General features: G+C 52.4%; 1 protein-coding gene and 1 long non-coding RNA gene across 4 annotated transcripts; both read left to right on the forward strand.

Moving 5' to 3' along the window:
• The first annotated feature begins 22 nt into the window (after positions 1-22).
• On the forward strand, positions 23-10,447 carry Mrpl21 (mitochondrial ribosomal protein L21). Its single transcript, XM_051145760.1, has 7 exons — positions 23-186; positions 1,783-1,840; positions 2,924-3,009; positions 5,951-6,114; positions 6,794-6,846; positions 7,802-7,905; positions 10,237-10,447. Exons 1-7 carry the CDS (start codon positions 87-89, stop codon positions 10,299-10,301), a joined length of 630 nt encoding a protein of 209 aa, XP_051001717.1. The 5' UTR covers positions 23-86; the 3' UTR covers positions 10,302-10,447.
• Positions 3,986-5,517, forward strand: LOC127189140 (uncharacterized). Of its 3 annotated transcripts, none has more exons than XR_007830639.1 (3): positions 3,986-4,110; positions 4,508-4,586; positions 5,443-5,517. It is a non-coding gene; the product is annotated as an uncharacterized LOC127189140 (long non-coding RNA). The 3 variants fall into 3 exon arrangements; XR_007830637.1 differs by having other exon boundaries at positions 3,993-4,077; XR_007830638.1 differs by lacking the exon at positions 5,443-5,517 and adding an exon at positions 5,312-5,341 and having other exon boundaries at positions 3,993-4,077.
• Positions 10,448-13,196: the final 2,749 nt, after the last annotated feature.

A 13,196-nucleotide genomic window follows, 5' to 3' on the forward strand; every position in this document is an offset into this window, starting at 1 on the left:
TTCCCTTCTCCAGGTGTTCCCTACCGGGCTAGTCCGTCGACGCACAAGGTCCGCGCAGCTTCGCTTCCGGTTGGGACTGTGGAAAAATGGCAGCTGCCGTAGCGGCCTCGGCTTTGCCAGGCGCTTTCGGGCGGCTGGTGTCTGTGTGTAGCCGCAGCATCCTGGAACGCTCGGGACCCGGAGCTGGTGAGACCAGGGAGGCCTGATGAGGGAGGAAACAAGCGATGCTTCCCCCGCCCCCCGCCGCCCTCGCGTCTGCCGCATGTGTGTCTGAGTCCGCCTTGGTGCCTGGTGTGTTGGTTGCGTGCGTCGTGAGTATTACACGGGATTTGGACTACGAGAACCGGAGATGAGAACGCGGGCCCTTCAATTCGTTAATACTGACAAGCGCTCTTAAACTTATATGTAGGCCCTGTATTACAGAGACACAAATGGCCGTAGAGAAGTGACCCGCCCAGGGTCATACATTGGGGACGTAAGAGAAAAGCGATTTAAGCGATTTAGAAGTTGCAAAGAAGGGCTTCGACGCCTGCATGTGGACCTTCGTCCTAAGGTTGCTAGCCCCCCGCATAGCTTCAGCTTTACTGGAACAGACCTTTTTGGTTGTGTATGTGTTTGTGTGTATGTATGTGTGCAGGTGGGTGCACATGCCCGTGTGGAGACCAGATGTCAGGTGACCATTATTATCCTCTACCTTACCTTTTTCTTTTCTCAGATTTATGGTGATGTTTATTTATGTGTGGGGGTGTCTCATCTGTGTACTTGAGTGGAGGTGCCTTTAGAGTCCAGAAGAGGGGGCCAGATGTTAATCCGTAAATGCCAGGAGAAAGACGACCGACCCAAATCACCATGGCCAAATGAATGAAAGCAAGCTTTTTTACGTGTGTACATAGGCCGCCTCCTCCTAAGGCAGGGTTCAAGAGGTCAGCATTGGACCTGGGTGAAATAAGGGTTTTTATAGTTCAGGAGTAGGGGCGTCTCCAAATGGGGGGGTTTGGCAGGTAAATAGGTGGGGATTGAAGCAGCAGAAAATAAGCATTTAAAAACTGGTCATAACAGTCCCCTGAAACAAAGGCATGGTTGCACGGTGGTCCTAACAGGGTCGTATTAGCCGTTTGAAATAAAGCCATGGTTGCCATTTCTTGAAACAGCCATTTCTGTAACCATTTGTAGTTAAGTTTACAGGTGGAAAAAAAAAAGTTTACAGATGGGGCATAGCCCAATCCTTGAGAAACAGATTTAACCATAAACAGGAACAGATCTAGTTTCTCTTTACTGTAAAATGGCTTTCAAGCCTAAGAGGGAGGGAGGCACGCTGGCTTACCACAGATCCCCTGGAGCTGGCGTTGCAGGCAGTTGTGAGCTGCCACGTGGCTGCTAGGAACCAAACGTTGTCATCTACAAGAGTAGCAGGTCCTCTTAACTATCCACTCACCTCTCCAGCACCTCTCCGCCTTATTTCTAAAGGTTTCTCACTGAACCTGGAGTTACCTATTTGGTTAGACTGGCTGGTCAATAAGCCCCCCAAGATCCCTTTGTCTCCACTCTCAGTGCTGAGGTAACAGAAGGCCAGTGCTGTACCTGGCCTTTTATTTTAACGTTAGTGGTCTGAACTGAGGTTCTCACACCTATATAGCAGGCACTTTACCCACTGCGCCATCCCACTCCTCCCCTGGACTTTTCAGGGGCAGGTGTGATACAGTAGGTTAAACCGACACCAGCCACAGGTCTGTGCGTTTCTACACAGTGACTACCCGCTTATTGTATTCCTTGTTCTTACAGCCTCCCTCTGGTCTGCTTGTCGAAGGTTCACTTCACAGAGTGCTTCGTATCCGCAAGGGTAATAGCAAAATGTGGGTTTGGTGATTTTTTTTTCCCATTCATCTGTAGAAATGTTACTTCCAAGTTAAAACTTCTCTGCATCTGAGGCTGTGCACAATGGCAGACTTGGTAGCACAAGGCTTTAGTCCCAGCACTTAGGAAGCAGAGGCAGATGGATCTGTATGAACTTGAGGCTAGCCTGGTCTACAAAGCAAGTTCCAAATCAGCCAGAACTACATAACAGAAAGACTCTTTGCCTTTAAAACAAAACAAAAACAACAACAACAATATATTTCTCTACATTTTGATGGAGTTGTTGGGGGCCTACAGCACAGGGATAGCATGTTGGCCTGACATACTTAAGACCTTGGGTTCCACCTTCAGTATAAATGCATATACATATATACATACAGTTCTGTCATGCTTGCATAGATTACAAATATGGATATCCCCAGCATCTGACATACAGAGAGTTTGTCCCTGCTACGTGGATAGTCTCAGCAGCAGAAGCCTCTTTGGTTCTCAGAAAGACAAATTACAAAACAGAGTCTGAAAACATGAAGAAACCCCAAGTGGCACTTCACTGAGCGGCCTGTTCTTCCAGTTCTGTGGCAGGTCCAGCCCTCCCACCAGGCTCCATTTTCCCAGCCCCCTCTTTCCATGCTCTTCATGTGGCTCCGTCATGCCCAGTCACTGGACCTGATGGCACCCAGGACAGGGACTCTAGAGAACAGCTCCTCCCAGCTCTTCCTGGTCCCTCAAGGCCACTGCCTGGCCACAGACCATGGAGTTCATGTTCCTAGGGACTCAAAACTGGTATTTGGGGAAGATGTCCATTCACCGTGCAGATGTGTACAGAGCCATCCTGTATGCTCCTGTAGGCTTACGAACGGCATAGACAGGCAAGGCTTAGGTCTGAAGTCTGCACACTCCCCAGGGGACAGAACAGTTGGAACACCTATGTTAGTGATATAAGGTCTCATACCCCCGCGTAGCAAGCTTGCACACACATCTTCCTGAGGCTCACTGCACAGCTGTTTCTTGGGGACTTGAAGCTGCCTTTCATGGGCATGTGATTATGTTTATGAAATGGCTTTCACAGATACGTTCCTAAGACGTCCCTGAGTTCACCACCCTGGCAAGAAGTGGTTCTACCGAACCCTGTTGAAGAGACCAGACACCACGCAGGTAAGACTTTGCAGGAGCTGGGCAGGGTGGCCTCTGTAGCCCTAGCACTTGGGATGCTAGCACTTGGGAAGCCCAAGTAGGGGGACTGCTGAGAGTTTGAAGGCAACCTAGGCTACAGAGTGAGACTCTGTCTCAAAAAACAGAACTCATAGGGAAATGAATAGGTAACACCTAGTGTCCATTCCCATGAGCCACTGAGGTGACCATTGCCGTGGAGCAAGGTGGCAGGTTTCTGAGTGCACAGTGAGCCCTCACATTCATTTTGGTTGGTAAATATCAACGTTTAAGATGAGCCTTCATCTGATAAACAGCCTTCCAGCATCTGCTGAGAGGCAGTCGGGTGACAGGAGGGGTAGTGGGTGCTCCTCCATCTCCAGCTGTTATGTGTCAGTGCACATCTGTCATGTGTCAGTGCACATCTGTCATCCCAGTACTCAATTGGGATGGTCACAAGTTCATGTCCAGCCTGAGCTACATGTTAGGAAAGGCTGTTGCCCGCTGAAGAGTCACATCTGAGTGTCTCAAAAGCTAAAAGTTAGCATCACGGGGAGAAATTTCCCGGTGTTTAAAACAGTGTTTGAGATCCTGCTCAAAATAAGTAGAGTCACCCCTAGGGCTCTGGGATTGGGTGGAGGACTTGCCACAGTCCAGGATTGCCACACTCTGAAGGGGAACAGCAATGTTGTGTGCAGCCTGTACAGGCCCTGCCTGTCCTCCTTGGAGCACTTCTATCGCTGATTTGTGTCACTGCTCAGAGCACCACCTCAAGGAGAAGTCTGCATGTGTTTGGTGTATGCACCAGTTTTGGTTTTGGATTTTTGTTGTTGTTTTCTGAATATCTTCAATCTGTGCTCAGCCGGACACTGAAAGCTCATCCTCACGGTAATGCCAGGAGCTGTGTCTGGCCTTGACCTTCTCCAGGACAGGAATTGTCTGTCCATCCTGTGTGTCCAGCCCTTAGCCTAGGGTGGGGGTCTGTGCCCAATGGGTGCCTATCTATTCAGGGCAAAATTTAGGGCCAGGGACTGTGACATGAGCCAGAGTGGTGGTGGTGGGAACAGAGAAGGAGTGTGGAGGGCAGGTGGCACTGCCAGGGAAGGAGTGTGGAGGGCGGGTGGCACTGCCAGGGAAGGAGTGTGGAGGGCGGGTGGCACTGCCAGGGAAGGAGTGTGGAGGGCAGGTGGCACTGCCAGGGAAGGAGTGTGGAGGGCGGGTGGCACTGCCAGGGAAGGAGTGTGGAGGGCAGGTGGCACTGCCAGGGAAGGAGTGTGGAGGGCAGGTGGCACTGCCAGGGAAGGAGTGTGGAGGGCGGGTGGCACTGCCAGGGAAGGAGTGTGGAGGGCGGGTGGCACTGCCAGGGAAGGAGTGTGGAGGGCAGGTGGCACTGCCAGGGAAGGAGTGTGGAGGGCGGGTGGCACTGCCAGGGAAGGAGTGTGGAGGGCGGGTGGCACTGCCAGGGAAGGAGTGTGGAGGGCGGGTGGCACTGCCAGGGAAGGAGGTGTGGAGGGCAGGTGGCACTGCCAGGGAAGGAGTGTGGAGGGCAGGTGGCACTGCCAGGGAAGGAGTGTGGAGGGCAGGTGGGCACTGCCAGGGAGGAGTGTGGAGGGCAGGTGGCACTGCCAGGGAAGGAGTGTGGAGGGCAGGTGGCACTGCCAGGGAGGAGTGTGGAGGGCATGTGGCACTGCCAGGGAAGGAGTGGTGAGGGCGGGTGGCACTGCCAGGGAAGGAGTGTGGAGGGCGGGTGGCACTGCCAGGGAAGGAGTGTGGAGGGCGGGTGGCACTGCCAGGGAAGGAGTGTGGAGAGCAGGTGGCACTGCCAGGGAAGGAGTGTGGAGAGCGGGTGGCACTGCCAGGGAAGGAGTGTGGAGGGCGGGTGGCACTGCCAGGGAAGGAGTGTGGAGGGCGGGTGGCACTGCCAGGGAAGGAGTGTGGAGGGCGGGTGGCACTGCCAGGGAAGGAGTGTGGAGGGCGGGTGGCACTGCCAGGGAAGGAGTGTGGAGGGCGGGTGGCCACTGCCAGGGAAGGAGTGTGGAGGGCGGGTGGCACTGCCAGGGAAGGAGTGTGGAGGGCGGGTGGCACTGCCAGGGAAGAGTGTGGAGGGCAGGTGGCACTGCCAGGGAAGGAGTGTGGAGGGCAGGTGGCACTGCCAGGGAAGGAGTGTGGAGGCAGGTGGCACTGCCAGGGAAGGAGTGTGGAGGGCGGGTGGCACTGCCAGGGAAGGAGTGTGGAGGGCGGGTTGGCACTGCCAGGGAAGGAGTGTGGAGGGCGGTGGCCACTGCCAGGGAAGGAGTGTGGAGGGCAGGTGGCACTGCCAGGGAAGGAGTGTGGAGGGCGGGTGGCACTGCCAGGGAAGGAGGTGGAGGGCAGGTGGCACTGCCAGGGAAGGAGTGTGGAGGGCGGGTGGCACTGCCAGGGAAGGAGTGTGGAGGGCAGGTGGCACTGCCAGGGAAGGAGTGTGGAGGGCAGGTGGCACTGCCAGGGAAGGAGTGGGGAAGGGATCAGGCAGGCAGGCCCCATGGGAACGGAGAAGGTAGTGAGGAGGCCCTGCCAGCTCAGGGAGATAGAATTTGGCTCCCAGGCTGCCGAAGGACTTGCCCTCTCACTTCTCAGACTCCTCACCCTAGGTGAAGTCCAGGCTAGACTCAAACTCACTGCTGTCCTCCCACGCCCACCTCCCGACTGTTGAGACTATAGGCATGCACCGTCATGCTCAGCTTGTGCACTGGTTCTTAACTGATTTTTAAAAATTTCAAAAGCAAAACAAAATGAACTGCAGAAGTAACGCTCCCTGCCAGTGTTCCTAAGCACACCAGCCTCCCCCTGCATCTGCCTACTGGGTGGGTAACCAGGACTGGACAGATTACAGGAGCACTCCTCCGAGGGGAGCCCAGTGGCCGGCCAGCCGCCTGTCCAATGGGTGATTGCCACCATTGTCCTGCAGAGGTTGTGAGGAAGGTGAATGAGCTGATCGCCACGGGACAGTATGGCCGGCTCTTTGCTGTTGTGCACTTTGCCAGCCACCAGTGGAAAGTGACAGCCGAGGACCTGATTCTAATTGAAAATGAGTTGGACATCAAGTGCGGAGAGAGGATTCGGCTGGAGAAGGTGAGGTGCAAGGTTTTCTGTGGACTCAGGGACTCAGAGACTCAGGCACCCAATGAGCATCACTGAGAAGGTTTTCTCAGCTCTGCTAACAAGCATCCCAGCCAGAGGGGATGTGGAGTGGAATCAGCATGTGGCAGAGCAAAAGGGAAACTAAGGCTGGCAGACGGCAATTAGGCCAAGCTGTGTCTCCATAGAACCAGTCACAGATATAAAACCGCCAGTTGAGCTTGGAGTGAGATTTCTGGCACCTGCTGTTGCAGGGAGGCTGGGAGGTTCCAGCAAGGTAATGCTGTATGGGCGGCGGTGATGGCTGCCATAGCAGCTTAGTGTCATCATTTTAGTCTTATTTGAGACACGGTCTCCTGTATCCTAGGCTGCCACACTTGCTGTGTAGACAAGACTATTCCCAGTCTTCCAGCATCTACCTCTCATGTGTGTGTGTGTGTGTCTGTGTGTGTGTGTGTGTGTGTGTGTCTGTGTGTGTGTGTGTGTGTGTGTCTGTGGGGGAGGAGTAGGGGCCAGAGGACAGCTTGCAGAGGTTACTTCTCTCTGGGTCTCTCTGTGTTTTCAGCTTCCTGTCCAATCTCAGCATGTGGACACCATTTGTACCCTCTCCCAGTGGTTTCTGTGACCTTGGTGAGGAGCCAGGGATTAAATGTGCTACATTTTATCTTCTCAGGTCCTGCTGGTCGGGGCAGACAACTTCACACTCCTTGGCAAGCCACTCCTCGGGTAATGAGCTTCTAAATGCTGGGCTTGGTCCAGGGCCTGGGCTGGGTCACAGACTGGACATGGTGTGATCAGACCCAGTGGGGCTTGTCACACATCACTGTGAGAATTAAGTATAATACCTTCCTGTACAACTCTAGTGGTGTTTGGTATCCCAAGAGACATCCAGCCAGGTGACTGGGCGGTCTTCTTTCTTTTTTTCTTTCCTTTTTTTTTTTTTTTTTTTTTTTTTTTTTTTTTTTTTTGGCTTTTTGAGACAGGGTCTCTCTAACTCTGGCTGTCCTGGAACTCATTAAGTGGACCAGGCTGGATTTGAACTCAGAGACCTACCTGCTTCTGCCTCCTGGGTGCTGAGATTAAAGGCGTGCAGCACTATAGCTGGCAGCCATGTAGCCTTTCAGATCATCTTAAGGGCTGGTGGTTCAGCTCAGGGATAGAGGGCCTACCTGTTAAGCTGGAGGCCCTGGGTTGTGTCTCAACCACAAAGTTTAAAAAAAAAAAAGATTTTCTTTGTTGTTGGGTTTTTGTTTGTTTTTTGTTTGTTTTTTTGGTTGGGTTGGAGGGGAAGGGCAGAGTTTAACTGTGTACCCCTGGTTAGACAGGAATTCACCACATATACTAGGCTGACCTTGAATTCCTGGCTGGCCTCCTGCCCCTACCTCCCGAATCCTGGTATCTGCAGCCACACCTGACTAAAAGATTGTTTAATACTGTTCCTTATGCTTTCATGCTGTTTCCAAAATGTTTGCAATGAATAAACCTACAGAGGAAGCAGAGGCAGGAGGATCAGAGGTCAGATTCACTCCTTGGATGTAAAGGGAGTGCATGGTCAGTCTAGGCTTCCTGAGACCCCATTGCAAAACCAGGAATTCTTTGGGGAGCTTCCCCAAGCTGTGAGTAAAGGTAAAAGACAGTTAAGGGGGCGCTGTCAAATTGTCATTTGTTTCCTTCTTTCTAGAAAGGAGCTCGTACGAGTTGAAGCCACAGTCATTGAAAAGACAGAATCATGGCCCAAAATCAACATGAAATTTAGGAAAAGGAAAAACTTCAAGAAGAAAACAAGTAAGTGTGAAACAGTATGCTGGGGCTCTGTGTGTGGAGCACACCATGTTTGTCACCTGTGTTCTCTGCCAAGTAGCTGGGCATTGCCAGGGTGATGTCATCCATAAGAGTCATGCCAGCGTTGTGTGATGTGAGGGCCCCAGGACTACTCACACTGCCCCCATTGCGACATGCAGACCACACAGCAGCTGTGAACCCAGCATGGCACCCACCTTGAGACACTAGGGGACAGCAGTGGAATACTGGAAGCAACTCCCACAAATGCTGGGCAGAGTTCACACTCCATGCACAGGTCAGGCTCGGGTCAGGCTTGGGTGCTAATAGGATAGAAAACTCTTGGCAGGCAGCTTTGTGCTGTCAGCACGTGTGTTTGTGCATGTGACATCACAGATACTTTGCGAAGGAACAGGACCATGACCTCCACAGGAAGTGGGGGAGCCAGCTGTACTCCTTGAAGTCAGTTGCTCAGACTAGGCAGTCTGCATTCTCACTTCTTGATGATGCTGCATTAGCCCTTTAGGAATGGTCCCCAGCAGTGTCGTGCAGGTGCCAAATACAAACATCCTCTGAGTGGACAGGCCATGGCCAACTGGCTGAGTTTCAGGGAATTGGGGGGGCTTTGATAGAGGATCAATGCTCACCTGAGGGCTGAAAGCCCAGGATGCTCAAGAGGCCCTAGAGCCAGTGTGAGGAGAGAGGCTGAGGGAGTGGCCGGCTTAGGGGTGTGTGGGGTGAGGCCACAGCACCTAGTACCAAATATGAAGGCTGCAGACTGGGCCCTCAGCACTGGCTGAGAGCTGCCCCAGGGCTGTTCCAGAAACAAAGACAAGCTCTCCCACAAGAAGGAGTGGCTCTGCGAGGCTGCCAGCCCGAGGTGAGGGCAAGTGGAATCTGAGGGTGACTTCTCAGGGCACTGCTTCCCTTTGGGATGGGTGGGGGCAAGATAGTGGTTGGTCTGGCTGGGCAAGAATCCTCTGTTGCGGTGAAAGTCATGGGAGGGCAGTGCCAGGTAGCAGGTGTGGTGCCAAGGCCAAGTGGGCCATAGAGAGTCCTTGTCCCTGAGTCACTCTCCCTTCCCTGGGGCAGGGGGTCACAAGGGGAGCTAGGACTGGGGCAATAGCCTCATGGCAGATGCCATTACCCCCTCTTCTCTGAAGGAGCACCTGATTCCTAGGAGCTAACAGGTGTGGCTCGTCCACTAGCGCCTGCTCTGTTCTGATGTAGACGGTGTCCTCAAAGCAGCAGGTGGTCAGGAACAGATAGAGGCCACAGAACACCAATCCCTGCAAGGCAGAGGCTCCCCACAGGCAGGGCCCAGCAGCGTGGCTGCAGAATCTGTCCCTGTGTGTGTCACAGCAGCAGATAAGGCCAGTTAGTGCTTGCACTTGTGGGCCCAGCACTGAAGAGGCTGAGGCAGAGTTCCCAGCCCAGCCTGGGCAACACAGCAAGAACCTGTCTCAAGCCAAGCCCAAACCCAACAGAAAGACACTTGCTGGCCTCAGAACCCACAAGGTGGAAGGAGAGGACTCATTTCCCCCATGTTTTCTTCTGATTTGTGTGTTTGTGTGTGCATGCGTATGCACGCGTGCGCGCGCGTGCACACACACACACACACGCACACACCACACGCAAACTGTGGCAACCAGCATGCACACATACAATAAATGCAATCTAAAAAAAATTTTTTTCTCTTTTTTTTGGGGTTTCAAGAAGGGTTTCTCTGTATGTAGCCCTGGCTGTCCTGGAACTTTGTTGACAAAGCTGGTTAAAAAAAATTTTAAGCCAGGCATGGTGGCTTTTTAATCCCAGCACTCAGGAGACAGAGGCAAACAGATTGCTGTGAGTTCGAGGCCAGCCTGGTCTATAAAGCAAGTCCAGGACGGCCAGGGCTACACAGAGAAACCCTGTCTCAAAAAACAAAAACAAAACAAAAAATTTTATATCAGCTCCCCACATTCTCCCAAAAATAAGAGTGGCAGTTGCAGTTGCAAAGGGGATGTAGTCTCATGTACCTACCCAAATCAGGAATACCACACTCTGTGTTAGGAGGGAGACTCTTCCATCCCTGTCACTCAAAGTGAGCAGGTCTATCTTGCCCTTGAAGCTTTAAGGCCACTATGGCTATGGGAGCAGACTCTGCAGCTGCAGGTGGAGCCCATGAGGTGAGAGAGGTGGTCAGTACACATCAAATATATAGAGTGGGGGAAAGGGATGTGGCCAGGAGCCAGGCAGAATGCACTGGTGGGGTGAGCTCGTGCCTGGGCAGAACCCCCGAGACAGGTGTCTGTGAAGGAGCTGAGGCCGAGCCTATGACAAGGTTCTCTCTTTCAGTCACCGTGAACCCACAGACCGTCCTCCGGATTAACACCATTGAGATTGCGCCTCGATTGCTGTGACCACAGAGTGGATATCTAGGAAGCACAAAAACAAGCTCAGGTCTGCACTCAGGAGGCTGAGGCAGGAGGATCACAAGTTCCAGACAGGCTGGGCTACACAGCCAGACCCTGTCTGATGATGAAAACAAATAAAATGTTTCATAGGAGACTGAGCCTGTGTCCTACAGTTAAATCCAACTCATGCCTGATAGGTACAGGACACCAGCTGTGTCTAAACAGCCATCACCTGGGCCATAGCATCAAGCCTGGAGGAAATGACAGGCCAGGCCTCACCCCAACCCTGGGCCAAGCTGGCTGCTTGTACAGGCAGGAATGGTATTCTTGGCAGCCGTGACAGGCAGAAGGGAGACCCACACGTGAGACAGACCAGGAGTGAGTTACCAGGACAGCTGCTGGGGCTGGGCATGTGGTTCAGGTGGCAGATCACTTCCCTAGCACACAGGAAACCTTGGCTTCTAATCCCAGCTCTCAGAGACTGAAGGTCCAAGGTTACCTTCTGCTGTGTAGTGAGCCCTGGGCCAGCCTGAGCTGCCTGACCCTGTCTCAGGAAGAAGGAATCTGCTCCAGGGTGGAACAGGTGGAAAGCTGCAACTGGCCAGCTCTCTGCTGAGTGTCAGCTCCTGTCCTTTGCCTTCATTCTATCAGACAGGTGACAACAGAGCATGGAGCAGAGCACAGTGCTTTCCCGAGACAGTGGCAATAGGGTTTGGGCAGAGAGCAAGGCAGAAGGGGGTTCCGATCCTAGGAAGGGATTGGGTCTCCAGGGCAGTGACTCTGTGAGTCAGGCCTACGTTGGGGAAGACCACCAGCAAAGTCACTCCGGCTCTAAGGACCGCAGCTGGAAGCACGGAGTCAAAGAGGAACCGCAGGCCATCCACAAGAACTGCCAGGGCCTTCCAGTGACAGCAGCCTGTGTCCAGCCATGGGAGCTTTCCCAGATGCCCCTAAGGAATCGCCCTTAGATTTTCAGGTTTTTTTGAGACACAGTCACTGTGTCACTATTACAAGTGTGCACGACCACCTCATCTCTGGGAAAAAGCAATGACAGGTGGGAGGCAGTTGCCCTGAAGCCTCTGGCCAGGTTCCCCTGCAGCTCCTTCTGTGTGCAGCAGGGGGCAGTGCCCCACTGGCCAGCTCTGCCCTGAAGCCTGAAAGAGGAGGGAGCAAAGAGAGTCACCAGCCCCAGGCTGCTGAGACTGCTGACATGGCCCAGGTAGGAAGGGGGTGGGCAGGCCTTGGGTGTGGAGTGCTCTCCCTGCTACGCAGACATGGCATCAACCTGCAACTTCTGTCAATCCGTGTGTGTGTGTGTGTGTGTGTGTGTGTGTGTGTGTGTGTGTGTGTGTGTGTGTGTGTCTCAGGAATTGGACCTACTTTGAACGTCATTTAAGACAGCCATGGAGCTTATGGACACTCCTGTCTCCACCTCTCCTTTCCTGTAGATGTCCTGGGATTACAGGTGTGGCTTATACGCGATTCTGGGGACTCTGAACTCAGGGCTTCAGGCTTGTGCACCAAGTGCTTTACCCACTGAGCCATCTGCAACCCAACTTCTTTTATTATTTATTTATGTATAAAATAGCCTTTTGGCCAGGTGTGGTGGCACATGCCTCTAATCCCAGCACTCAGGAGGCAGAGGCAGGTGGATCTCTGAGTTTGAGGCCAGCCTGGTCTACAAATCTGAGTCCAGGGCAGCCAAGGCTACACAGAGAAACCCTGTCTCAAGATAATAATAATAATAATAATAATAATAATAATAATAATAATAATAATAATAATAATAATAATAATAATAATAATTTTTAAAAGCCTTTTAAATTAGACCCCCCCCAAAAGGAACTGTAAGGACATGGTCTGGTGCTTTATATTTGATTGCTAATTATTTTGCTCCCAGAGGCTTGTTTGCTGTCTTTTAGGAGCAGACTATCTAGTACCCAAAATGATACTGTGTAACCTTGCCTCATGCCTATACCTGGGCAGGACAAAAGTGAGGTAGGCTTGGCCAAGGTTAGAGGGCTTAGAGAACAGAAGGATTATGGGAAGGAGAGAGACAGCTACCAGAGAGAGAAGGAAGTGGAGACTGCCTTGGGATAGCAAAGAAGAACCAGGTGGCCAGGAGAACTATATTCTGAGGATCGGCGTGGCTGGAGAGCACCAACCTGGATGGAAAGTAAGTGCAAGCATTTCTATTGTTTTGGATGGGAAGTAGCCCAGCTAGGGATGATTAGAGCAGATGGCACAGGGGGTAGGACTGGGAGGTAACGAGATGGATTAGGGGCCCAGGTGAAATGAGGTTTATTAAAAATCTATCAGGTGTCTGTCTTCATTGATTGGTAGCGGGGTAAATAATAACCATTGTAGTGATTATAGACTATTAATAGTAGACATTTATAACCTTAATGTTTTCCACAACAACTTGTTTATGTGTGTGCATATGAGGGGAACAGAAGCATCTCAGATCACCTAGAGCTTGAGTGACAGGCAGCTGTGAGTTCCCTGCCGTGGGTGCGAGGAATCAAACTCAAGTCCTCTGCAAGAGCATTCTGTGCTCTCTATTAACCACGAGCCATCTCTCCAACCCAGTGTCTGTCAGATTCCTCTAGCCGGTCCTAGCTCATGGTGGGACCCCAGAAGCCAGCTCTTTCCTGCCTCCTTCTAGTTAGCACTGTCTCTGAGCCCTACCGGACTACATTCTTTGGCTTTGCCTTGTACATGTCTGCACTTTGGTTTTGTTTTTAAGATGGTGTGTGTCCCAGGCTGGCCTCAGACTTGCTGTATAGCAGAGAATGATTTTGAATCTCTGATCCTCCTGCCTCCACTTCCAGACTACTGGTATCAGATGCACATGCATATACACCCACAGGCACGTGCATGCACACGCGAGCACACACACAC

This window comes from Acomys russatus, chromosome 5 (assembly GCF_903995435.1).
Source record: "Acomys russatus chromosome 5, mAcoRus1.1, whole genome shotgun sequence".
NCBI classification, from domain to species: domain Eukaryota; kingdom Metazoa; phylum Chordata; class Mammalia; order Rodentia; family Muridae; genus Acomys; species Acomys russatus.